Below are 24594 nucleotides of genomic sequence, written 5' to 3' on the forward strand. Positions count from 1 at the left end.
GCTGCTTCTGACTGAAACACAGACATATGAAGTGTGTAAAACATTCAGGTAACGTTCTTTAGACTTTTATACTGCCGTTTTACAGTGAATCATACCGTAAGTGCTCTAATTCAAGCCTGTGATATTAATGTTCGGGTTGTTTAGCATATTTGCTCTCTTTTAACCTGTTGGCTAGCTGACCAGCCTAGTTCTAGTAAAGAAAATAAGTCTCCAGCCCTTCAGTTTAAACAAAAATGGGTTCTTACTTCATCAGTACACTCGGTGCTCCATGCGAGCAGCATTAGAGTCAAAGATTAATCCATTAACAGCAGAAGGTTTTATCGTGCCGTGGCGCAGTGATACAGAGTTCAGTTGTTGTGAGGCGGTCACAGCTGTGGTATATCATGGATTTTACAATGGCTTCGAACACAGCTCAGCCAATCAGATTTTAGCACCGGAACTATCCGTTTTATAATCTGTATTAATTCAGTAAACTTAATGTAGACTCAGGCCTGTTACAGTCATAACATTTTAAGATGATTACTTGCCACATAAATATTTGCAGTTAATAATATTTTTTGGTGTAATTGAATTATTGTTTGTTCATTATATGCAACTATATTACAAACTGGTACTGAGTACAACTGGCAAAGTACAACTAAGTACAAACTGGCTGATTATCTCGCTTCCCGGCTATCGATTCTTAGTAGCTTCCAACTGACAATAAACACAGCTCAAGCTCAGATAAACAACGTTGCCCTTTAAAGGTATTACTAACTAATATCAAATTGAGAAAAATAGTTATTCCCTGGTAAGATTTGGGTTTTTTTTAATTATTGTACTTCAAATAAAGGTTAGATTTTTGTTAATATTTTGATTGAAAGATCTAAAGGATTAGAAAAAAAGAATGTATTTTACAGCCTGTTTTGTTCACGTTTACCAGAGGAGCCAGTTTTTGTGGAGAGCACTGTAACTTGTATGTGCAACTGGATTAGTATTAGTAAAATAGCCCTAAGAAGAAAAATCAAGTCACTCTTGTTCTGTCTGAGAGACTTCCCACACATGATTTTACACAACAGCTGCACATCCCTTGCGATCGTCATCATTATGTTCTTCCCACAGTGAGTGCCGTGGCCCAGCAGGTGCTGTGGAACTGTCTGATTGAAGACCCTGCACTTGTGCTTCGCCACTTCCTGGAGAAACTCACTGTCAGTAACAGACAGGTGAGAGAGTGGCAATAATACAGGGTGATTCAGAAAGATTGATCCGATTTCAAAATGATTAATTTCACTTGTAAATCATTACAGATCAATGCAGTGAACTGTAAATGGTTTAAATGAGCATAAAGTTTATTATGTAATTGTACAAGGTCTCAGTCTGAACCTCCTCCAGCTGTACGGACAACATCAACACCATAGTCAAACTCATCCCATACTGGATTGAGCATGTCGGGTGTCGCTGCACTCACGGCTCTTTCAGTGCGATTTCGGAGATCATCCAGTGTTGTGGAACCAACGACGAACGCTCTGAGCTGTTGGAGCTTCACTGCCCACGAAAATCACGTTGCACAGTTATGACGGATTCACTCTTATTGAAGTGGAGAACGCAGAGCGCTTTCTGCTCAGGGGTCTCATCTCCTCACAGACTGAAGGTGAAAGTCAGAAACCCCATGACCCCCTCTTCCAATTGGATTGTGATTGGTTCCTAGGCACGTCACGGTTGTAAAAATATGGCGCTTTGAAATTGGATGAATCTTTTTGAATCGCCCAGTATTTTCATAATACAGAGTGTTGCAGATGATTCTGTTGTGAAAGTGTCTAAGCAGGCTAAATACGTTCTTTAGGATGAGCTTATGTACATGCTCAGAAAACTGCTCCTCAACATTGGAGATCTACCTGCACAGACCTCACACATTCTCTTCAACTATCTGGTAAGACCTCACTGCTTGAACACAGTACGCTTGATTCCTAGATCTTTATTGCTAGATTACTAGTATAACTATAAATAGTCCCCATAGATAAAAACACTATTTATGTTTTTGCTCAGGTGGGTTTGATCATGTATTTTGTGCGGACACCGTGCGAGTGGGGCATGGATGCTATCTCAGCTACTCTGACCTTTCTGTGGGAGGTGGTAGGCTATGTGGAAGGCCTCTTCTTTAAAGACCTCAAACAGACCATGAAGAAGGAACAGTGTGAGGTCAAACTGCTGGTAACTGCCTCTATGCCAGGTAAGATGCTTAGCATGAATGTAGAGACAAGAAAGTAGTGTCTTTAGTGATGTTCAGATTTTTCATAGTGTTTACTGCATGTAAATACACTACATGGCCTGGCAAAAGTATGTGGACATGTTGATACCGCTTCTAATTGGTTTCCTTCATCCTTAGCTAACAGATGCATAAAATTAAGCCAAAGGCAGGCTCTCTTAATCTCCAGGGAAAAACAATGAGAGTACAATTAAGCAGTAGAACACGAGAGGGAGTGTGTTATTGTGAAATAACATCACGGCTGTGATTTGGTTGCCGTAGATCATCACAGCCGTGATGTTACACTCCTCGAGTGTTCTATTGCTTTTATACAACAGTTAAATAAATACAGTAATAAATTAATAAACTGGGCCGTGAACGCGGCGTTTAATATGTTTTAATGTTTGCAGTTCCTTCACCAAATTATAGTTCCTTAACAAGCAGCTTGTTGATACGTCAGAGTAATGAACTCCGCTCACTCGTTGCACAGCCGGCAGTTCGTTCTCCAGCTCCACACAGACCAACACATTAAACTCGTTTCACACTCAGTTTTGTCTGCTTACCAACTTTAGTGCCTTTTACTGTGCTCTCAAAATCCACTTTTTACTGCAATTTTTTGAAAAGTTTTACACTCTCATGAAATAAAGAAAAATACAAAGTAGAAAACACATCAAGAAAACATCAAACATTTTATCTAAACGTGCTTTAATATTTAAAAAATCTTCAACCTATTTTAGTAGTTTCACCATGTCTGACCAGATCGGCTGTCAGTCAAATGTAATCTTTAAATGCGCAAAGTAAGAAGTAAAAACGTTCAAATGGCCTTAGCATCGTTGCTTAACAATGGCGTCTCAGTGGACTGACGCAGTGTTTGTGAAAAAATGGTGAAGTAAAGCACAGTTAGAACGCTTCTCAACCAATCAGCTTGCGTGGCCGGAACTAGCTGTTGCATAATGGATAGTAATGAACAGTTCAGTGATCTATGGAACAGCATAAGATGCTGCTTTCCCAATAAGTCAGTTTGGGAAATTGTTTCAGAATGTAGTGGAAAGTGTTACAGCAGCAAAAAGGGGACCAGTTCTTTTAAATGAGATGTTGAACCAGCAAATGTGGATGTGTTTTGGTGTCCACATACTTTTGGAAGTAGTGGTGACTTAATTGACATGATGTTGATTTTGACTTATTGAGAGTGACATTTTGCTGGTGTGCACAGGAACCAAGACCCTGGTGGTCCATGGGCAGAATGAGTGTGATATCCCCACCCAGTTACCAGTGCATGAGGATACACAGTTTGAAGCCCTGCTAAAGGTGTCATTGTCTCAGACCGTTTTCAGACTGTTCATAAAACTGATTCACTAGATATCCATGTATTTTGCTTAGATTTCAAAGGAACAGGAGGTGTGTATTGATATTCTGTACCAAGTTTCTAACCATTTTACCTCAACCCTATTTATTCTCAGGAATGCCTTGAGTTTTTCAATATTCCAGAGGCTCGGTCAGCCAACTACTTTCTAATGGACAAGCGTTGGAATCTCCTCCACTATGCCAAGGTCTGCTGTCTGTTTGATTTTGATAAGCTTATCTATGTGAATTGATTTGTGTATTGTATTATTTCAGTGGTACATCAACCAACTTTTTTTGTTTTGTTTGTCCTTCTCAGACATATGTACGAGACATCTACCCTTTCAGGCGATCAGTGTCACCTCAGCTGAACCTGGTCCACATGGCTCCAGAGAAAGGCCTGGAGCTCATTCAGAAACAGGTGTCAGCTTCATGTTCTGAGTTCAGAGTCTCTGTTTAGCCCTGTGTATGGGGTGATACGTAAGCTCTGCTTAATAAATGCTATGGCCCATAGATAAAGCTGGGCCATATGGCAAAAAACCTTATCACAATAAAAAATGAATCAGTAGATCTCGATATATACCACGATAAATGTCACATCGTTATTTCTTTCAAGTTTGAAGACTGATTTTGACTCCTGAGTGGTTAATTGCTGTTTTAAACTATGCTTTATGGTCAGAACATGACGAACACTCACCAAACAGTGGAACATTTCACAAATCTGTCATGGGAGAGTGGGAGAAAGGTTGTGGTGAGCTGTTTTTACCAGCTGGAAAAGCATGGGTGCAATTTTTGCAGTAGTCGTAATTTAAGAAAGAAAACAGATTATTTTAAGCTGTCTGGTGACGAGGGCTCGGCTATGTGGTTACAAGTGCTAAACTGTTTAGTTTGTCAACAAAGTCATCTTAATATGAACAGCAAACATTATCTGGCTCGGTAGGTTAGTGATGGATCACACCGCCTTGCTGCCATCACTCCTACCACATCCATGCCAGAGCATATCACAGTATTCACCAGCAGACGTCTGGATTTCTCTATTTTATCATAGTGTTTGAGGGGTGAACCGCAATATATCCGACGCTCTCTGTGTAAAAGCATTAACTGCAGTGTGAATCTCAGACCAGACAAACTGAGTCCTCCTTTTAGGGTCATTTAAACTGAAATCGGTGCTTTTTTGTCTTGTTTGATCTACAGTATCATCAATTCGACATGCTGTGTGAGTGACAGAGCGCTGCTTCAAGTTAGCCAGCTGCTAAAAACAGCTAGCCTGGGAAGCGAGAGTTCTCTCACTCTCCAATGCCTCACATAAAACATCGCATCCTCAGTTTACTTTCGTTTAAATCAGGGCTGTAATTTGCATGAACTCACTTCTTTCTTTCACTTTCGTTGCTTGTGAATGCACTAATACTAAAATATGACTGAGCGCTGTAACAGTGCTGTAGTTGAGAGGAGCAGACGTGATTTAACGCTGCTAAAGTTTGTTAGGATGTACAGAAAGAGGTGAGTTCACTGTAGGACAGTACAGTTACACCACTGACCTCGTCACTCACACTTGGTCACAGGAGAACAGATTGCTGATCGCTCCACTAAAACAGGGAATATATGATATCACTCCTTGACACACCCCGCCCCGCACAATCATGTAAAAAAAAACTCAGAAGTGCGCCCTCTTGTGGCGACAGCAGTGTAGTATCACTTTCCTCGCAGTAGAAAACGCCACCAGGGCTGTCGCTAGAACGTAGAAGTGTTAGATCAGTGTCTTATATCGAAAATTTATCAAACATTTCTTATAGTTATATCAAGGAAAGTTATATCGCGATAATTATCGTTATCGTTTTATCGTCCAGCCCCACCCATAGATTGTTTTTTTGATACTTCTCTTTAGGTCTTAATGGAATGTCAGTTGTTTGCAGCTCTGATTTCCAAGGTAACTTGTAAGTTGTGCTTTCCTGCTCCAGGTGTTCTCCAGGAAGCTGGAGGAGGTGGGCCGAGTTCTCTTCCTCATCTCGCTCACTCAGCGCATGCCAGCCATGCACAAGCAATCCCATGTCTCACTGCTTCAGGAAGACCTGCTGCGCCTGCCCTCCTTCCCCCGCACAGCCATTGATGCTGAGTTCACTCTCTTCAATGAGCCTCTGGGTAGGTCTTCTGAGAGGCCACTGCATGGATTACCCTTTTATTTGTGTTTCTAAAGCTGTGATCTTAGCTGTTATATAAATAGGTCCTTGTTATTTGACAGTTATTAGCCTGTTAATTAGCAGCAGGCATGAATCTAATCTAATTACCACTGACTTGTCTGTTTCTTGTTTGTTGGTTGGTTGTTGGGTGCATCTCAGGAAAAGAGCTCTTTGGTATGGACACCTTGCATAAGGTATTGTGGATCAAGCTGCTGGAGGAGATGTTCCTGGGCATGCCCAGCGAGTACCCCTGGGGTGATGAGATCATGCTGTTTCTGAATGTGTTCAATGGAGCCCTGCTGCTTCACCCTGAAGACAGTGCCCTCCTCAGGCAGTACACTGCCACTGCCATCAACACAGCTGTGCACTTCAACCACCTCTTCTCCCTCAGTGGCTACCAGTGGATTCTCCCTACTATGCTTCAGGTATAGATTACTGTGAAGCTCTTTGAAAAACAATAACATTATACAATGTATAAAATTATACAATTTATAAGTATGCAAATATACAACTTATGAAAAAGTTATTATAAATGTTTTATGAAGTTGTTAAAACTGGACTTTAGTATGCTGATAGTTGATTGAATGTATTGACGCATTTGTGTTATATTTCATATGTGGTGTGCTGTGACTGGTTCTTCTTCATGCAAGACCTATGCTGATTATGAGAGTAATCCACTGCTGCGTCGAGGCATTGAGTTCTGCTGCCGACAGTTTTACATCCTCCACCGCAAGCCCTTCATCCTGCAGCTGTTTGCCAGTGTGGCCCCACTGCTCGAGTTCACTGTGAGAGCACACAACTTGAATGATGATGGTTGATGAAAGTTTTTATGTTTAAAGGTTTTTTTAAAATAGTTGTTCTGTTGATACAAGATGAAATGAGTAGGTTTATATATGTGTGTGTGTATATATATATATATATATATATATATACACACACACACACACCGATCAGGCATAACATTATGACCACCTCCTTGTTTCTACGCTCATTGTCCATTTTATCAGCTCCACTTACTATATAGGTGCACTTTGTAGTTCTACAGTTACAGACTGTAGTCCATCTGTTTCTCTGATACTTTGTTAGCCCCCTTCTACCCTGTTCTTCATTGGTCAGGACCCCCATGGACCCTCACAGAGCAGGTACTATTTGGGTGGTGGATCATTCTCAGCTCTGCAGTAACACTGATGTGGTGGTGGTGTGTTAGTGTGTGTTGTGCTGGTCTGAGTGGAGTGACCTCAGTGTCACTGCTGGACTGAGAATAGTCCACCAACCAAATATATCCAGCCAACAGCGTCCTGTGGGCAGCGTCCTGTGACCACTGATGAAGGACTAGAGGATGACCAACACAAACTGCGCAGCAGCAGATGAGCTATCGTCTCTGACTTTACATCTACAAGGTGGACTGACAAGGTAGGAGTGTCTAATAGAGTGGACAGTGAGTGGACACAGTGTTTAAAAACTCCAGCAGCACTGCTGTGTCTGATCCACTCAGACCAGCACAACACACACTAACACCACCACCACGTCAGTGTTACTGCAGTGCTGAGAATGATCCACCACCCAAATAGTACCTGCTCTGTGAGGGTCCATGGGGGTCCTGACCACTGAAGAACAGGGTAAAAGGGGGCTAACAAAGTATGCAGAGAAACAGATGGACTACAGTCTGTAACTGTAGAACTACAAAGTGCACCTATATAGTAAGTGGAGCTGACAAAATGGACAATGAGCGTAGAAACAAGGAGGTGGTCATAATGTTATGCCTGATTAGTGTATGTGTATATATATATATATATATATATAGAGAGAGAGAGAGAGAGAGAAATTATATGAAAATAATATAGCATCACATATTGGCAGATTTTTGTGTCGGTTTGAGTATTTATTTTATTTATTTTGTTTGTTTATTTGACAGGGACAATACAGATAAACATTGTTACATAGAATGCAGTACATGGAACGTATATAGGGAATCTAGCTTAAGCTAAGCTAGTAGAGTAACATTACAGAGACTGCTTCAGATGAGCTAATGAGCCAGACCTGCAGCTAACCAGACTAAGACTGGATGCTGTTTGTCAGAAAAATATATTTGAACTGTTTCTGAATCTACATCAGGCTAGACTATTTACCTTCTCAGTCATGTCCTTAACAGTGTTCTTAGGTACTTGCATGTCTGAGTAGCAAAGAAAGTAGAAAGAATGCTTACTAGTACGTAATTTTACACTGTTAAAACACAAAACCTGTTTTCTTCGCTGTTTGCCGCTATATTTTCTCTTAAAAGGCAAAGAATACCATATTCAGTATTCGAATACTGGCACCTTAATCGGTTTACTGAGTACTGGAGTAGTCGTGCACATTCCTAGTGTGAACTGTACTTTGTATCTCTTTCATTTAGACCTGCACCAGTACTGGACTGTCTAAAGGCGTGTCTGCCCAGTGCCTGTTTGACCTGCTGGTGTCTCTGGAAGGAGAGACAGCTGATGGTCTGGATGCTCTGGAGTTGGTCAAGGCTGAGAAACCTCTTCGCTCTCTGGGTAAGAGGTGCTCCATGGCTCCCTCCAGATTCACAGACACTTCCTGTGTTCCATCTGTTTTGCACTCCGGCTGGTAGGAGTACTGGTTGTTTTCTTTCCTGCAGATTTTTGTTATGGCAATGAGGACCTAGCCTTCTCCATCAGTGAGTCCATCAAGCTGTGTGTGACAGTGGTGGCTTACGCTCCTGAGTCCTACCGAAGGTTTGAACACACTTAAATGGAATTCACTATGGCCGCTTTTCCACTGTCGAGCCAAACGCTTCTCAGGGCCATACTGGGCCGTTCCGTGCTGGTCCGGACTCGTGAAACCAGTTATGCTTTCTGTTTCCATTTGTTGTACCGCTAAATCAGAACCAGGAAATACCCAAGAAAACTACTCAAATGAAAGGCTAACTGCTAACAGGGTAATAGCAACATACACGCCACCCACCACAAACACGTTTGATTCTGTCTGTCACTCCAACTCCAGTCTCTCTCATCTTGTCTTCTAAATGGGTGGTATTTGAGGATGAGTTACTGAAACAGCCTGTACTGCAGTGGGTTTTACCTGTAGCTGGATAACTACACTAGCATTAGCGTCACCCGGCAGGGTTCAGCTCAAAGCACCGCAGAACAATTCTATTTTTTTTCTTTCTGTCACTCCACAACACCAGTCATTCGGATTTGTGCACTCAGATACAGAGTCTTTACCTTATAAACGGGTGTTTTTCGAACCGAGCCAGTACTGCAGCGGGAGGCACCGTGCACTAGCCATAGCTTAGCCTAGCAGGCTACGGCTTAAAGCTCTAATAGAACAGGCCCGATTTCGGCTTTCTGTCACTCCAACTCCGATCATTCCACTTTGCTCTCGCTGTTATAAGTTTTTATCATCTATACTTGTGATAGCAGAGCAGTTAGTCGAATCAGACTTGCGCTGTCATGTTTGGATCTCTTCAGCTAAGCTAGCTAAATTAGCTAGGAGAGAAGAGCCGGCAAGCTGGGAGGCTCCAGCTTCAGACACCAGAGACGATTCATTTCCTCTCTCTGTCCCTCTAACATCAGCCGCTCGACTTCGCTTCCTCAGATACGAGTCATTATCATCTAAAATTGTGCCAGTAAAGCTTTTGTCTACTCTCTTCTAGCTGGTTAGGCAGCGAATTTAACATTTAGAAATTGGTTTTAGATTGAAGCTTTGATGTTTCTTGAATGATGGATTTAAAATCGTGCACTGATTTCATTTATTAGAGCAAACTGAATTTATTTGAATGCTTTCGGGTTTGAAATAACGCAGCAAGATGCTGTGGCAAAATACCGATGTAAACAGAACCAATCAGTGAACAGCTATGTCGTTACATCATCCAACTGAACGGTTCTATGGCCCCAATTACGGTTAGGTAACCGTGCTGAGCCCGGTTTTTAAGCGATCCATGTCGAACTGTGTCCGTGCAGAAACGCCACTGGAATGGTTACCCTTCGTGCTCAGAACTGTTCGGCCCTGCAGTGGAAAAGAGGTCTATATTTGTAGTCTAGTTTAAGACCAGTTTTCCTTCCCTATCGTCTGTTCCAATACTGTATTTGCCTGGTAACCAGATTTAGGTAACCAGAACAGAAATCTTCCCTGTCTCTTGTTTCAGCTTACAGATGTTGATGGTTCTAGAGGCGCTGGTTCCTTGTTACCTGCAGAAACTGAAGGGTAACAGTCAGGCCCTGGAGTCAGCGTCTGTAGCCAGAGATGAGATTGCTGCCATTGCTGCTCTGGCTACTTCCCTTCAGGCCCTGCTCTATAGTGTGGAGTCCCTGACACGGTTAGTCCCTCTACACAGTGCACACACACACACAACGATGCCATCTATCTCTCATAAAAGCCCTATATAGGGTTTAGATTGATGAATGTGTTACAGTAACTAAATCATTTTATCATATTAAAGGAGATTGTATTTTGAACATGATAGCAATGATTTTGTTTATTGTGCAAAGGCCTATGACTGCACCTCAGATGAGTCGCTCTGATCAAGGCCATAAAGGAGGAACTGCTGCCAACCACACCATGTCTGGAGGGCCGAATACCAGGTCTGTGTCTGATCTGGACCTAAAAGACAAAGAACTCTTCCTAAGTTATCATAATATGAATTCCAGATCAAACCTTTCATATATATTCTGCAAAAAATAGAGTTGCGTAGTGAAACTTATGGGCCTGTTGTTTTACCTGCCAATGCAGTCAATGCACTGTTAATCTTGTCAATGTAATTACTGATGAAAATATTCATAGATTAAAAGTTTTTTTAATTTTGTCAATGATGAATACAAAGAGATAAGAAATCTGAAAGGACATGTTCAATAGCAGCAGGCAAATATTTATAAAACGCTAAATATTGATTACCAGCGCAACCATTATGCAGTTTCCAGAGCTATTTTATCACCAAACTACAGGTGGTTCATTCTGAGTTTAACGCTACCTACTAAGCTCAAAAAAGGAAGTTAAAGCCTGTTTCTAAATAGTATCCTTCTAAATGGTTGCTTTTTGTTGTTTGCTTTGATCAGAGTAAATTTGTGAATCACATATAGTGTTTATGTCTTCTAAATAATGAAGCTGATTATGCTTAAAAAACATTGCTTTACCTGCACAGGGACAACCTGCACCTGTTGGAGGAGGGTCAGGGCATGCCGCGGGAAGAGCTGGACGAGCGCATCGCCCGAGAAGAGTTTCGCCGGCCCCGCGAGTCACTGCTCAACATCTGTACTGAGTTCTACAAACACTGTGGCCCACGCCTCAAAATCCTGCAGAACGTGGCAGGAGAACCCAGGGTCACTGCTCTAGAACTTCTGGATATCAAGTCTCATATGAGGTATGAGGGTGAGGAAAGAAAGTAAGATTTCGCTTTTATATGTTTTATTTATGTCAAGACAAAAGATTAAGAGATTGTTTGTAAACATCAGGGTTGTCCAATCCTGATGCTGTAGATCTACCACCCTTCACAGTTTAGATTCACCCCTGTGAAGGGGTGAAGACCTTCTGGGGCTTCTGAACACTAGAGCCAGATGTGCTGGATCTGAACATTCCAGGGTGTTCGATCTCCAGGACTGGACACCCCTGGTATACGTGTTATTCCTGGTAAAAACTGTCCTGAATCTCACAAGCTTTCAGTTGTTTTGCTTCAGGGATTAAGTCTGGCATTACTCCAGTTCTAAGCTGTTTTCCCTGGTCATTCTGGGGTTGGTTCAGTTCATGAAAACAACAAAATTAGTGCATTAAATTGAATGAAACCATAATGATGGCTGGTGCTCTTGAGGCTGGTGCTGATGCTGCGTCAGCTGGCCACGCTCTCTCTGGGTGGGTAGGATGGCCCCTCCTTCTCCCCCCATCACTTAACGCGATGCTACTCGGCGCAGGCGTCTGTTAGCTGACATAACAGATCTGGAGGTTGGCGCTTTCCTCCGAGTGCGTTCGTCTGTCCAATGACGCCGCATGAGCGGCAGTTCGAAAAGATGCGGTGGAGCTTCACAGGACTCGGAGGAAGCCTGCGTTAGCCTTCGCCCTCCCAGCACTGGTGGTATCGTGTGATTGGGGGAGTCCTAACTAGCGGGTGGAATTGGAGACGACTAAATTGGGGAAAATCCCCCAAAAAAATGAATTATTGTCATTTATTGGTGTTGCTTTTTCCAGACTGGCAGAGATTGCCCACTCCCTCCTCAAGCTGGCTCCGTACGACACTTTAACCATGGAGAGCCGCGGCCTGCGGCGCTACATCACTGAGATGCTGCCCATCACCGACTGGTCATCAGAGGCTGTGCGGCCCGCCCTCATCCTTATCCTCAAACGACTGGACCGCATGTTCAACAAGATCCACAAGATGCCCACGCTCAGGTGCGCGCGCCCGCAGGCTCTGTACTCCAGGTCTGTCCACCGGCTACTCGCCGGCCTTCTTCTGTTGCTGTTTCTGTCAGTGAACCTGCTGGCTTCCTCGCTTCCCCTCGCATCTTTGCGATGTGAGGGTCGTCGGTTTTGTGCTGTGGTGCCGTGCTTTGTCTTTGCCCGCAGCTTTCTCTGTAAGGCCTCAATGTGGTTGAGTGTATGTGATATTTGTTCTGGTGGGTATGAGGTGAGTAAGTGTGAATGTGTTTTTTTCTCATCTGATTGGACAGTTAGTATGAAGGAAAGACGATATGGAGGTGTGAATTACTGAAACAGGTTTAATGGATTTCTGAGTTAAGAGAGAGCTGTTGTGTAAATTCCTAGGAAGGATGCAGATGTATTGACAGCAATAATCAATGCAAATGCAACACATAATTCATCACAAACCCTTCCACAAAACAAACTGTTGATTCTATTTTACCACTGACATCAGGCAAACATTTTTAACATCTTTTTTATTATTTCCCATAAACTGGCCATTTACAACTGAACTATTTGCTGTAATTGTTTGCTTCTGTTTCAGAAAAGTTTGAGTTTATAACATATAACTAACAATTGTGTTTTGGATATTGTCAGTGTAGTGCAAACTTTTTAGCAATACTAAATGTAATCTGATACTTACATTAGTTAGTGTTTCTTAATTCTGCTTTTGACCCACTGCCCTGCACACTTTCAGCTAGCGATGGGAGAAATTATCACTGAACCAGCTTTATAAACCGTTTATAAGAATTATTCACAGTTGGTTGGTGCCACCTTTTGGTTAAATTGGTGACTTTAAACATGAGAATGTCATAAGATGCCACTTATTGTTTACTGGATGCTGGAAATCAACATTTCCGTATTGAATTGGGTGTTACAGAGTGTTTGTTCAATGGGATAAATGCAGGAAGTCTATAGGTTTCCAATTAAGGAACATAATTTGTTCAAAAGTTTCGCATTTTAACATTTTTACTCAGTTTTTCTATCGTATGTCAGGTGATCTGCTCAAAACTCAGCATCACTGACTGGCTGCCTTCAGCCAAGCGTCATTTTAATCCGTACATTAATATAAGCCTAAATGATGACAACTGATGTGAGATCAGTAGGTGGCCTATGTTTGACACAGGTTCCTCTTTATGCTTGACCCTCTAATAATAATAATGTTTATTTATATAGCATTTTTCATACATTAAAAATGCAGCTCAAAGAGCTTCACAGTACTAAGTTAAAACAGAGGAAGAAAAGATAATCAAAAATAAAAACAAAATATAATAAACAAACAATAAATGGCAGAAAATGTATATATTAATAATAATATTAATAATATTAAAAAGCACAGGATAAAAGTGTAAAAAAGACAATGAAAAATGAAACTAACAAGAACATAAGAGTAATAGTAATATTCCAGTAAAAACAAAGGAAACAATAAAAAACTAGGTAAATGTTAAAGTAAAGAAATAGGTTTTAAACTGTTTTTTAAAACATTGGCAGAAGGAGCCTGACGGATGTTTATTGGTAGTGCGTTACAGACCTTTCCAGACCTTTCCACCTCTATCAGCACTCAGAAATGTATGAAGGTGCTAAACCATTAAGAAATTTAAAAACTAGTAGTAAAATTTTGTAGTCGATTCTAAAAGAGACAGGCAGCCGGTGCAGTGATGCTAAAACTGGTCTAATGTGATCCTGTTTTGGATCAGTTTCTTAGCATCTTGACAGAGATAACGTCTAAGTCGTGCTATATTTTTTAAACGATAAAAAGCATTTTGGTAATATTATTAATATGTGCTTTAAAAGATAAATCAGAGTCTAGAGTTACACAAAGATTCCTAACTTCAGTTCTTATTTGTAGAGCCAGATTTCCAAGTCTTTCATACACCTTTTTTCTCTTTGCTTCACTACCAATTATAATTATTTCTTCATCAAGTCTTCAAGTCTTTTCTTCATCAAGCTTTAAAAAAATGCTATTCATCCAGCTAACTATGCTGGACAAAACTCTAGTGCAAAACTTTGAAACGTTTAGAAACAGTGATGACATAATGAGGCGGAGGTATTGCAAAAGCTTCAATACATTTCAAATCACTTTGAGGATGCCCATCACTAGTTATAGCTATGCCCTTTCTCACTTGATCTAGCTAATGACAGGCTTGATAATCACTTGATGAGCTGGATCAAGTGTGCCGGGGCAGAGAACACCTGAAACTGTGCAGTGCTGTGGGTCTCCAGGACGTCTGATACACGTACATCTGTAAAATAACTGTTGCTTTTGGACTTTTCCCAGACGACAGGTGGAATGGGAGGCAGCCAGCAGTCTGATTGAGGGCATCTGTCTTACTCTCCATCGCCAGCCAATCATCTCCTTTCTTCCCCACCTACGCTCCCTCATCAATGTCTGTGTAAACCTGGTGAGTGTTGGTGACCTCCAGAACAATTTTGCACAACAGGCTGCATACTACAGGCCTGAACTTCAGGCTTATGAGCTCTAGCGTTGAGGTAATTCAGTCAGAGTTGCATTGGGTCCAGCTCAGGACTTTCGTAGATTTACATTTAGCTTTACATTTTTTTTTTTGTTTAGTTTTTTCTGTCTGTTTTTCAAAATCTAGGTGATGGGCGTGGTTGGACCCTCCAGTGTAGCAGACGGCTTGCCATTGCTGCATTTAAGTCCATACTTGTCCCCTCCTCTTCCCTTCAGCACAGCTGTGGTTCGCCTTGTAGCCATGCAGATACAGGTATGTGATGCCCTGTCTGCGTGAGCAGGTCCTACCCTTTCAATCCTGTGAGGTTAGTAAAGGTTTTAAGTTGCCTTTAGACAAAGTCAGGTCCATAAATATATGAAGGTAATGTTATTTTACCTGTCTGCTATAGCATATTGCAGTTGAAATTACTTAATGAATGTGAGCTCAAAGTGCAGACTTTCAATTTGAGGGTATTTACATCCAAATCAAAGAACCATTTTGTCCTTTCAGCAAAAAATCAAACCACCTTAAGAGCCACAACAGTTTATGTCGATTTTACCATCTTGGCTGTAAATATGTCTCAGTACTTGCTAATGTATTGGACTAAAAAATATACCATAAACGAAAACGCAGACTTGCTTTGCTCTGCTTTAAGCTTCAGCTCAGGATTTAGCTTTTCTCACATCTCTGGCAGGAAACTTTTCCGTAAAAGTAGAATAACTTTCTTGTAAAATGTCTCTCAACATTCGACTGTTTACGAGGCTGAAGTCAGCTTCTCCTTCGCCAGCTTCTTGTTTGAATTTGCCCGTTCCACCTTAAATGAATGAAGAATGAATTAAGAATGTTAATGTGGCACCATTTAAGGTGGAACGGGACAATTTGAACGAGAAGCTGGCGAAAGAGAAGCTGACTGCAGCTTTGTGACTTTCTAGTGTTTCTCGTTGCAGATCAAACGTATCAGGAAACCAGCTGAGTGCTTATAAAAGCAAACAAGTTCATTAGTCTCCAAATTATCGATGTTCGTCTTAATTTTTCTGTTTGCCTTTTCATTAGCTACTAGCTAGGCGAGATTCTTGTCTACATTGCTATGGTGACCAGTAGTCTGCGCGCCAGCATTTAAGACGGATTATTTTATTTTTACCTACAAATCTGATTCTGCTGTGGAGCCACAACAGGGCAGTAAAAGAGCCGCATACTGCCCCGGAGCCTAATGCTGCCTAATGATGACTTGTTTCTCTGGCAGTGGCAGTTCAGACAACAAGTCAAGTCAAGTCAAGAGGCTTTTATTGTCATTCCATCTATGTGCAAGTACACAGTGGAGTGAAATTACGTTCCTCCAGGAACAAGGTGCAACAAGGAACAAAAACATATTGAGAACTTGAATTCAACTCTTTCTTCTTTTATCTACTTACTTGTGAAATAATGAAGAAATAACACACACCTGGCCATGAAACAGCTAAGCAGCCAATGTCCAGTTACTTTTGAGCCCCTAAAAAAGGGGGTATTTGGTGCAAATGATATTTCTTTGTTGAATCTTTCTCTGTTTATAGGCTTTGAAGGATGACTTCCCGCTCAGTCACGTGATCTCTCCCTTCACCAATCAGGAGCGGCGAGAAGGCATGCTACTCAACCTTCTGATTCCTTTTGTGCTAACTGTTGGCTCAGGAAGCAAAGGTCAGTATTAAACCAAATCAGATTGTGGTTATCATCACATGTAAACAGCATGTCAGTAAATGTCAGCACATACCAAACCTTGGTAATTTGCGAATGTGTGCTTCCACAGACAGTCCTCAGATTGAGCAGGCAGAGGTTTTCCTGCTCCTGCAGACAGTCATCAACATCCTTTTGCCTCCACGTATCATCAGCACCTCACGCAGTAAGAACTTTGTGCTGGATGCTTCTCCGGCGCACTGTTCCACACCCGGAGACACGGGCAAGGACCTGCGCCGAGAGGGTCTGGCCGAGTCCACCAGCCAAGCGGCTTATCTGGGTGTGGAAATATTATTATAGCAGCAACAAATATGTGGACATTTCATGTTACATAGTTGTGTTATTGATAAATAAATCATGGAATCGTTATGAAATGTGATCATGAGAGCTGTTATTTTGACTCTCTTTTCTTTTGGTCTGTGGCTCTGTGTGTAGCTCTGAAGGTGGTGCTGGTGTGCTTTGAGAGGCAGTTGGGTAATCAGTGGTACAGACTGAGTCTGCAGGTGAAGGAGATGGCTCTGCGGAAAGTGGGCGGTCTGGCTTTCTGGGACTTTATCGACTTTATAGTGCGCACCCGCATCCCCATCTTCGTGCTCCTGCGCCCCTTCATACAATGCAAGGTGGGGAAACTCTGCATCTTTTCCAACTCTTAATTTTTGCTTTCTCTGTCTCTTCTATTCTTGTTTCATTAAAAATCTCAGTCTATTAGACCGATGAGGAAGACTAATAATGGCTTTTCTCCCACCTGTCAGCTGCTGACCCAGCCAGCAGAGTCTCAGGAGGAAATCACGGCTCGACATCACATTGCTGACCAGCTGGAGAGGCGCTTCATCCCTCGCTCACTCTGCAAGAGCTCCCTGTTCGCCGAATTCAACAACGAGCTCAAGATCCTGAAAGAGGCTGTACACAGTGGCTCGGGTCAGGATGTGTATTTTACAGATTGAGAGTCAGAGTAGATTAATCAGTCTGTTGGAATTAAGGTGTAGTTGCGGCTGGATTCATTGGTTTGTGAGCTAATTTGTTCAGTTCAACCCTTTAAACTCCACTACACGATGTACATTTTAGTTTCATAGTATAGGGTAATTTATAGAAGTTCCTAAATAATAATACAGGGAGATTCACTCGAAAGAGGCCCCGAATATTCTGTAATAACTCTCGCTAGGACGAAGCAACCTGAACGAAACAATGTGCAATGAGCCGCTCGGTATATGGAGCTTCAAACAAGCCGGGATGCCCCTGTGTCGGAGCGATGAGGTAGGCGCCGGACAGCTGTCGCGATGTTTAACCTCCGTTTGCAATTTCTGGGTGAATACCCCCGTACCCCTTCATGTGTCTGGCAGAAACCGGAGATCACTTCCAGCATCGCATGTAATGCAATCGAATACACATACATCAAGGTATGTAACCTATTGTTTGGTTCAGATTGCTTCATCCTTACAGGAGTTACAGCAGAATATTCGGGGTCTCTTTTGAGTGAATCTCCCGGTATAATGAGTCAGCGGTGTGTCCCCTTAAACTCTAAACAACAATCATCGTGTCCAGACTTTCCCTCTCAAAACTACATTAATGATAGTATCATAGCTGTAGCATAATATCATAGTTGTGAATATTTTTATTATTTACTGGATAGTAAGCCTAAACTTAGAGTTGAAAGTGTTAAGGTGGTTCTGAATTGGTCTTCTATCGAACTTAAATTGAACCCAGTATTAGCTTGCTAGAAAATGAATCCAGTTTTGTACTGTATGCTTTATAGATTGAACTGGATATTAAAAATCTCTTTCATGATGCATTGAAATAATAGTGGCTCTTTCTGTGGCTCTTTCTATGTCCCATTCTTCAGCTTACCAAGGGAAGACATCCATCAGTACAGTGGGTACCTCCACATCAGCCTATCGGCTGAGTCTGGCCACCATGTCACGTTCCAACACCGGCACAGGGACGGTGTGGGAGCAAGACAGTCAGCCCTCCCGGCAGCCGTCACAGGACACGCTCAGCCGCACTGATGAAGAGGAGGAGGAAAGTAAAGCTAATCCTCTTTCTTTTTTTGTTTTCATACTCCAAGTATTTAATATTATTATATATATCATTAAATCACACATCATCTAAACCGCTTATCCTTCTGGGTCGCGGGAATGAACGTTATTATTTATTGCCATTTTCAGCACAACTGGTCAAATCCCTGCAGTACTCCTCACATATAGGACCTCACCTCTCATTTATGAAATGTCCACTCTGTATTTTTTTCCCTGTTTTTTCTTAAACTCACCACCAGACTTAAGAGATGTACTGTGATGGTGGATACATTGGTTGGCAAGCCAACTTGTGCCAGCTGATTTAAGGCAGTCTGATTTTAACACAGAGTAACTCTGTTCTCCAAGTTTTCTTTACTTCCCCACAAATTCAGCTCAACAGCGAATTCCCTTGTGGCACAGGAAGTCGTGTATGGTTGGCATATTGGAGTAGAGGTCTGCCCTCCCGAGGATTCCTGTGGGACCAGGCACAATATCTTGCGGCGCAGGGCTAATTTCCAGTCGTGCACGCGGGAGTGGGCGGGAAATCAGACCCCTTCATAAATCAGACCCCTTCATAAATCCTGCTAATTAACCAATAAAGTAGAACAATCAGTAAATCATATATGTGAACAATATAGTAGTAAACAGTTAAAATGATTAAAGTCATTCTCGAGCAACTAATCACATGAACAACACATAGATTCTCATAGACCTGATTCACACATCCTGTTTCTGCGCAGCGTGAGAGACACAGAAAGTCCTGCTCTTCATTTCAGCGCCCATGTTCAGTGGTCAGTGGTTTCAAACATGCTGCATGCCTGAAGTGGCAGAGTCCCAGGCACCGCAGGTATTTAGAAAATAGACGTGGGGCAGATTTTTCACCTGCGCCGCGCGTCACGCAGCTAAATACACTGAAATATGGCGTGAAAATCAATGAAAATTAAACAGAAGACCGTAATACTTAAAAAAATTATTTTTATTGTAATTCATGACGAAATACTAGTTAAACATTCCATGCTGCAGACAGATTTCGAAGGTTGGACCACCCGGGCTGAAACTTTTGCCTAATCACAAGTCAGAATGCTGTCTGGGCTGGCGGGCAGGCGGGCGGGAGCGGGACTGAAAAAACAGTCACACATAGACCTCTATATTGGAGTGTATCGAGTTATGCACTGTCCCCTCCCCTTTCTTCCTAGATGACTCCATAAGCATTCCCAGTGTGGTAAGTGAGCACGAGGCTTTCTTCCCCACTCTCATTACCCAGCGCCGGTTCTCCAGCCACGCTACGGGTTCCTCCTCCACCCAGCCAGAGCCGGGCCTCAGCACCATGCTGCCCAGCCACAGGTAAATCAGCTCCTGCTTCTGGTTCTGTCGCTAATGCCAACTGTGAAGTTCAGACCAAAACGACAATCATATAATAATACAAACTCCTTTGCTTTAGAGCGGAGTCAAGCATACTTCTCATTGAGACACTTGATGGGGTTTTCTGTTTTCTTCGTAGATTGCCAGTTTTGCTGGAGGTCACCACATTATATCTTATTCTGCAACATGAACTACATACATAACATAACCATGTCTTTTCTTTAAAGAGAGGGCTGATCGTGAGCTGTGGTTTGCATGCAACTTCAGTCTTTCCCCCTAACCTTGTTCCCTGCCCACTCTGCAGTGAACCCAATGTGCTAGATGAGTCCCAGGGGCTGCTGCAGGAGGGTAACCTCTCACGGTACAGTGTCATGGCCCTGTGTTTGCGGTGTCTCACTGTGTGTGTGCCGGGGCTGGGCCTGCCTTCCCTACTCATCACATCCACTGACTCCTCACAATGGATACACACTCTCTCCCTGTCTTCCTCGTTCTGTTTTTCTCTTCTTGTCCCCCCTTTCTCTGCCTTCTCTCTGTCGTCTGTCCTTCAGTTGGTCTTGTTCTGTTTACTCTTGTGTTCTGTTTTTTACTCTTAGTCTCTCAAACCCTTCTCTTTCCGTTTCTTGTTCTCTTTCTCTCTTTGTTACGGACAGTAATGCCCCTCTATTGTCACTGTGTGGTACTCATGTCATTTCCAGTGAGCCTCATGGTGCCATGGTGTCCATTCATGTTTCAGGCTTTTTTTCACTGCTCAAATTGGAGTTCCTCGCTGGGGTGCCAATCTGTGGGGCTCAGGAGTATGGTCTGGCAGGTGTAGATCGGGAATAATCATTTTCTGAAATATCAGGTTGTAGTACAGAATAAAATTCACTGGCTTTATTCATGACATTTCCGTACAAAACAGTTGAAATTATATCGATGGGCTTAAGACCCTGCCAACACCAACTCCTGTAAATCCCCTGTGGTGTTGTGAATGACATTGCAGGTTTCTGGCCTGCGATTCATGCTTCACAATTTGTCTTTGTCGCTGTGTTTGATTAGTGACCAACCTTGGAACTTTTGGGGAATTTGTGGGGCAGAAACACTTCCTCTAAACTCTCCTCTGTTCCTGGAGGATTTAACAGGGATTGTGTTCAGCTCTCTTAACCATTTGCACTCACCTCCTGCACTCTGTTTCTGCTCCTCGGGCTTATTCGGTAGGGTCGCAAGTGTCCAGAGCGAGCCTGGCCAGCAGAATCTCCTGCTTCAGCCACCACTCGGTCGTAAAAGGGGTCTTAGACAGGTGAGACATCTAAGCCATTAAGAGTTTCCTAAATTTTATTGAAATTTATACAACAGTTAGTTCCGGCCACGCAAGCTGATTGGTTGAGAAGCGTCTCTAACCGTTGCTGTTACTTCACCATAACATCACGTTTTTTTCACAAACACTGTATCACTCCGCTGAGGCGCCGTTGCTAAGCAACGACTTTGACAGCTGTAGGAGACGCTCAAACCATTTGACCGTTTTTACTTCTTACTTTGCCACAAACAGAAAATGGAAACTTTTAAGATCACATTTGACCGACAGCCGATTTGGTCCGACTCTGAAGATGAGACGACACTAAATTCCCAAACCGTCATCACCACTGAGCAGCTTTTCAGTCGGCAGCTGTGACAGAAGAACAGCTAAACAACCTGGAATCAGCCAGAAATGAACCCAACACCATTCGCCAAACTAAATGGGCTGTAAGATGCTTTACAGACTGGCTGGAACAAAACAACATTAATACTGATCTGGCAAAAACTGACAAAACTGAGCTGAACTTGATATTGCGGCAATTTTACGGCTCAGTCCGATTTGGTCAGACTTTGAAGATGAAACTACACGTTTGGCGAATGGTGTTGGGTTCATTTCTGGCTGATTCCAGGTTGTTCAGCTGTTCTTCTGTCACAGCTGCCGACTGAAAAGTTGCTCAGTGGTGACAGTTTGGGAATTTAGTGTAAGGAGCTGGAGAACGAACTGCCGGCTGTGCAGCGAGTGGGCGGAGTTCGTTACTCTGACGTAGCAACAAGCTGCTTGTTAAGGAACTATAATTTGGTGAAGGAGCTGCGAACATTAAAACATTAAACGCCGCGTTCACGGCCCAGTTTATTAATTTATCACTGTATTTATTTAACTGTTGTATAAAAGCAATAGAACACTCGAGGAGTGTGTTATCGCCAATAACATCACGGCTGTGATGATCTACGGCGACCAAATAACAGCCGTGATGTTATTTCGCGATAACACACTCCCTCTGTGTTCTACTGCTTAAATATTGTAGTTCTATTTAATATATAATAGTTTATAGAAAGAGAGCAGTTTTTCTTTTCTCCAGTTGTAAAGTTGGTGGGTTTTGTCTTGTAGCTTCGTCGGCCGCTGTTGTCCATTCCAAGGGTGCAGGACGAATCTCGTGGCCGGCAGGGAGCAAGGCTCTCAACCACACGCAGGAGCATTCAGCCCAAGAACAAAGCAATCGATAAAGGTTTGTACGTAAATATCATAAAATGACTTGTTGGAGCTAATTAGTGTTTAAATGGGACATCCAGACCTCAAAGAACATGATTCTTGGTTCTTTTCAACAAGTGCATGTTGATTAAGGCACATGGATTATTGTAAGTTGGTACATTATAGTGCTTTTCTTATGATTCTTGGCTGATCAAATTGCTCTACCTGTCCGATTTCTCTTTCATTAGCACATAATGACCAGAAGAGGTCAGTCACTTTCACAGAGACTCAGCAGGAAGCTTCTGGAAAGTCTCCTTCTGCTACACCCACACCTACACCCAGCACAGTGCTGCCTGGTGTGACCGAGTCCAGAAGATTAAGCCATGGCCGGGCCTCACCTTTAACCACTGCTCCTTCTGAGACTCCATCACCAACCCTCAAAGCTGACCAGCACAGCCTAGGGCGACCACAGGTGGGTTTTAGGCCCAATCCCATTTCTTCTTTTTACCCCTACCCCTTGTTTTCGAGTGTCACCCTAACCCCTGGGAACTGAGTTACAGGGTAGTGGTTGAAATCTTCCCTCTGAAATGGGACCCTCAAATAAAAAGAGCATTACTTCATTAACAGCTACTAGCGCTGCTCTGTAGGCGACCCTGCCAGTCTGCAGTGACAGCAGAGGAGGGTAAAGTTCAGCTCCTCACTGCTGGGCTTTAGTTACATTTAGGGCATCGTATGACTTCAAAGAGGGGGCAATTATTTATTATCACCCACCCCTAATTCTTCAGTGATATGAAGCTGAAGTCAGATATTCACCAGATTCTTGTTCGAATTTTCCCGTTTCACCTTAAATGGTGCAGCAGTTACATTCTGGTGCTTCAGGCGCCAGAACTGCTGGACTATTTAAGGTGGAATGGGAAAGTTAGCTAGCTAGCTACCGAGACATTAGCATGCTATTAGCGATTTTTTGTGCTTGTTATCAAGAAAACGACCAAAATAAATAGAAACGACATTAAACTAAGATAAAACAGTGGTTATCATAATTTTTTAACAGAGGAAATTCTCACATTTGTGAGTTTCTTTGGTCTCTTGTTCTCCATCTTGCTGTTTTTTCTTTTTTTTCATATCTCTCTGTTTGGAGTCTCTGAAAAAACTCCGTTTGGAGGGTCATGTAGCCCCAACACTTCACCCTACCCCTCTATCTCAACAACAATCGGGACACCCTACCCCTAGACGTGAACACGCAAAACAGAGGGCTAAGGGCTAAGTGGTAGGGGCGAGGGGTGAAATGGGATTGGGCCACAGTCTAGCCTCAAATTTCAGGCGATATTATATCTCATGTAGCCACTGCTGTGGAATCAGCATCATTTTAGAGGATGTGTCATTTTTTCCCCTTTTTTTTTTCAAAATTAATTTTGTATTTTGGCAAGCTACTGAAGTACACTTCTTAGCTGGAATTTGTAAGCAGAAGTTTCCATCGGGCTCAGTTAGATGTGACACTGTTCAGTTCCAAAGTGAGATCTGGGGCTGGGACTATTCTAGTGGCTCAGTACACAAGCATTGTAAATAACTGTAAATTCATAAGCTATCCACAACAGCAATAATAATAGTTATAATAAAAATTTGAATGATTACTCACACAAATGTATACATTACAAATCGTGGTAGTTTCTAATCTAATCTACTCTGCCTTTCCAGGCCTCACCTTTGGCCATGGGTAAAGAGAAGAGAGAGCAGGGCAGTGTTAGAAGCAGCCTGTCCCCAACGCCTTCCTCCGCTCCAACCTCCAGATCCTGCTCTCCCCTCCCTCCCCCACTCCCAGCCCTGAGTACCCCGGTTCGGCTTGCCGCGACCCAGATCCGCGAGAGCCCAGAGGATGAGGAGACCTCGGGGCTCCTGCAGAACACAGACACCTCGCTCCAGACGGGTGAGGAGCAGGGCACAGAGAACCCTTTACTCACATCGCTGCTCACACCTCACTCTCTGTCTCCTCTCCCCCTCTCTCCTGTAGACCTGGACCTGGATGAGTCCCATGTCTGAACTTATCAAAGCCATAACTCCTTACCTTTAAAAAATATCTCCAGCCATCATCTGGTAGATCAGGATGGGGAACGCTTACTTAAGCTCAAGGACATTTTAGAGAAACTGTGTTCAGAAATTAAAAGTATATATAATAGTGTATATGCACAGGTCAGCATGACCTGCATCCATCTGTGGTCATGTCTCATCCCAGCCTCATTTAAGACAATGCAGGGGAGTTAAATCATTTTATGCAGTGTTCCTATTCCTATCTTTCTGACCCCATCTGTCTGACCTCATAAAAATAGTTTTTGACCCATAGACAAGCCAGTGGTCCTTCTGTATACCTTTAATAATGAAGTTAATGCAAACCAGCTTGCTTTAAACATTCATTTGCCGCTGTGAGTCAAAAAGGACCTCATCCAACACC

At 42.7% G+C, this 24594-nt stretch overlaps 1 protein-coding gene across 2 annotated transcripts in view; it reads left to right on the forward strand.

Moving 5' to 3' along the window:
* Positions 1-24209, forward strand: part of LOC118807731 (protein unc-80 homolog) — a 60089-nt gene extending 35880 nt beyond the window's left edge. For both annotated transcript variants that reach the window (XM_036569784.1, XM_036569785.1), the window contains exons 37-64: positions 1102-1202; positions 1823-1909; positions 2026-2209; positions 3438-3532; positions 3685-3774; positions 3885-3986; positions 5524-5704; positions 5902-6167; positions 6393-6527; positions 8138-8276; positions 8381-8477; positions 9890-10060; positions 10233-10325; positions 10883-11101; positions 11920-12150; positions 14426-14549; positions 14748-14873; positions 16151-16274; positions 16384-16590; positions 16746-16930; positions 17063-17228; positions 18151-18330; positions 19519-19666; positions 19989-20045; positions 20882-20963; positions 22068-22185; positions 22397-22620; positions 23844-24209. In XM_036569784.1, the coding sequence (XP_036425677.1) occupies positions 1102-1202; positions 1823-1909; positions 2026-2209; positions 3438-3532; positions 3685-3774; positions 3885-3986; positions 5524-5704; positions 5902-6167; positions 6393-6527; positions 8138-8276; positions 8381-8477; positions 9890-10060; positions 10233-10325; positions 10883-11101; positions 11920-12150; positions 14426-14549; positions 14748-14873; positions 16151-16274; positions 16384-16590; positions 16746-16930; positions 17063-17228; positions 18151-18330; positions 19519-19666; positions 19989-20045; positions 20882-20963; positions 22068-22185; positions 22397-22620; positions 23844-24185 (4274 nt within the window). In that variant the 3' untranslated portion in view covers positions 24186-24209. The remainder of the gene's footprint in view (positions 1-1101; positions 1203-1822; positions 1910-2025; positions 2210-3437; positions 3533-3684; positions 3775-3884; positions 3987-5523; positions 5705-5901; positions 6168-6392; positions 6528-8137; positions 8277-8380; positions 8478-9889; positions 10061-10232; positions 10326-10882; positions 11102-11919; positions 12151-14425; positions 14550-14747; positions 14874-16150; positions 16275-16383; positions 16591-16745; positions 16931-17062; positions 17229-18150; positions 18331-19518; positions 19667-19988; positions 20046-20881; positions 20964-22067; positions 22186-22396; positions 22621-23843) is intronic.
* Positions 24210-24594: the final 385 nt, after the last annotated feature.

The sequence above is a fragment of the Colossoma macropomum genome, unplaced genomic scaffold (genome assembly GCF_904425465.1).
Source record: "Colossoma macropomum unplaced genomic scaffold, Colossoma_macropomum, whole genome shotgun sequence".
Lineage (NCBI taxonomy): Eukaryota > Metazoa > Chordata > Actinopteri > Characiformes > Serrasalmidae > Colossoma > Colossoma macropomum.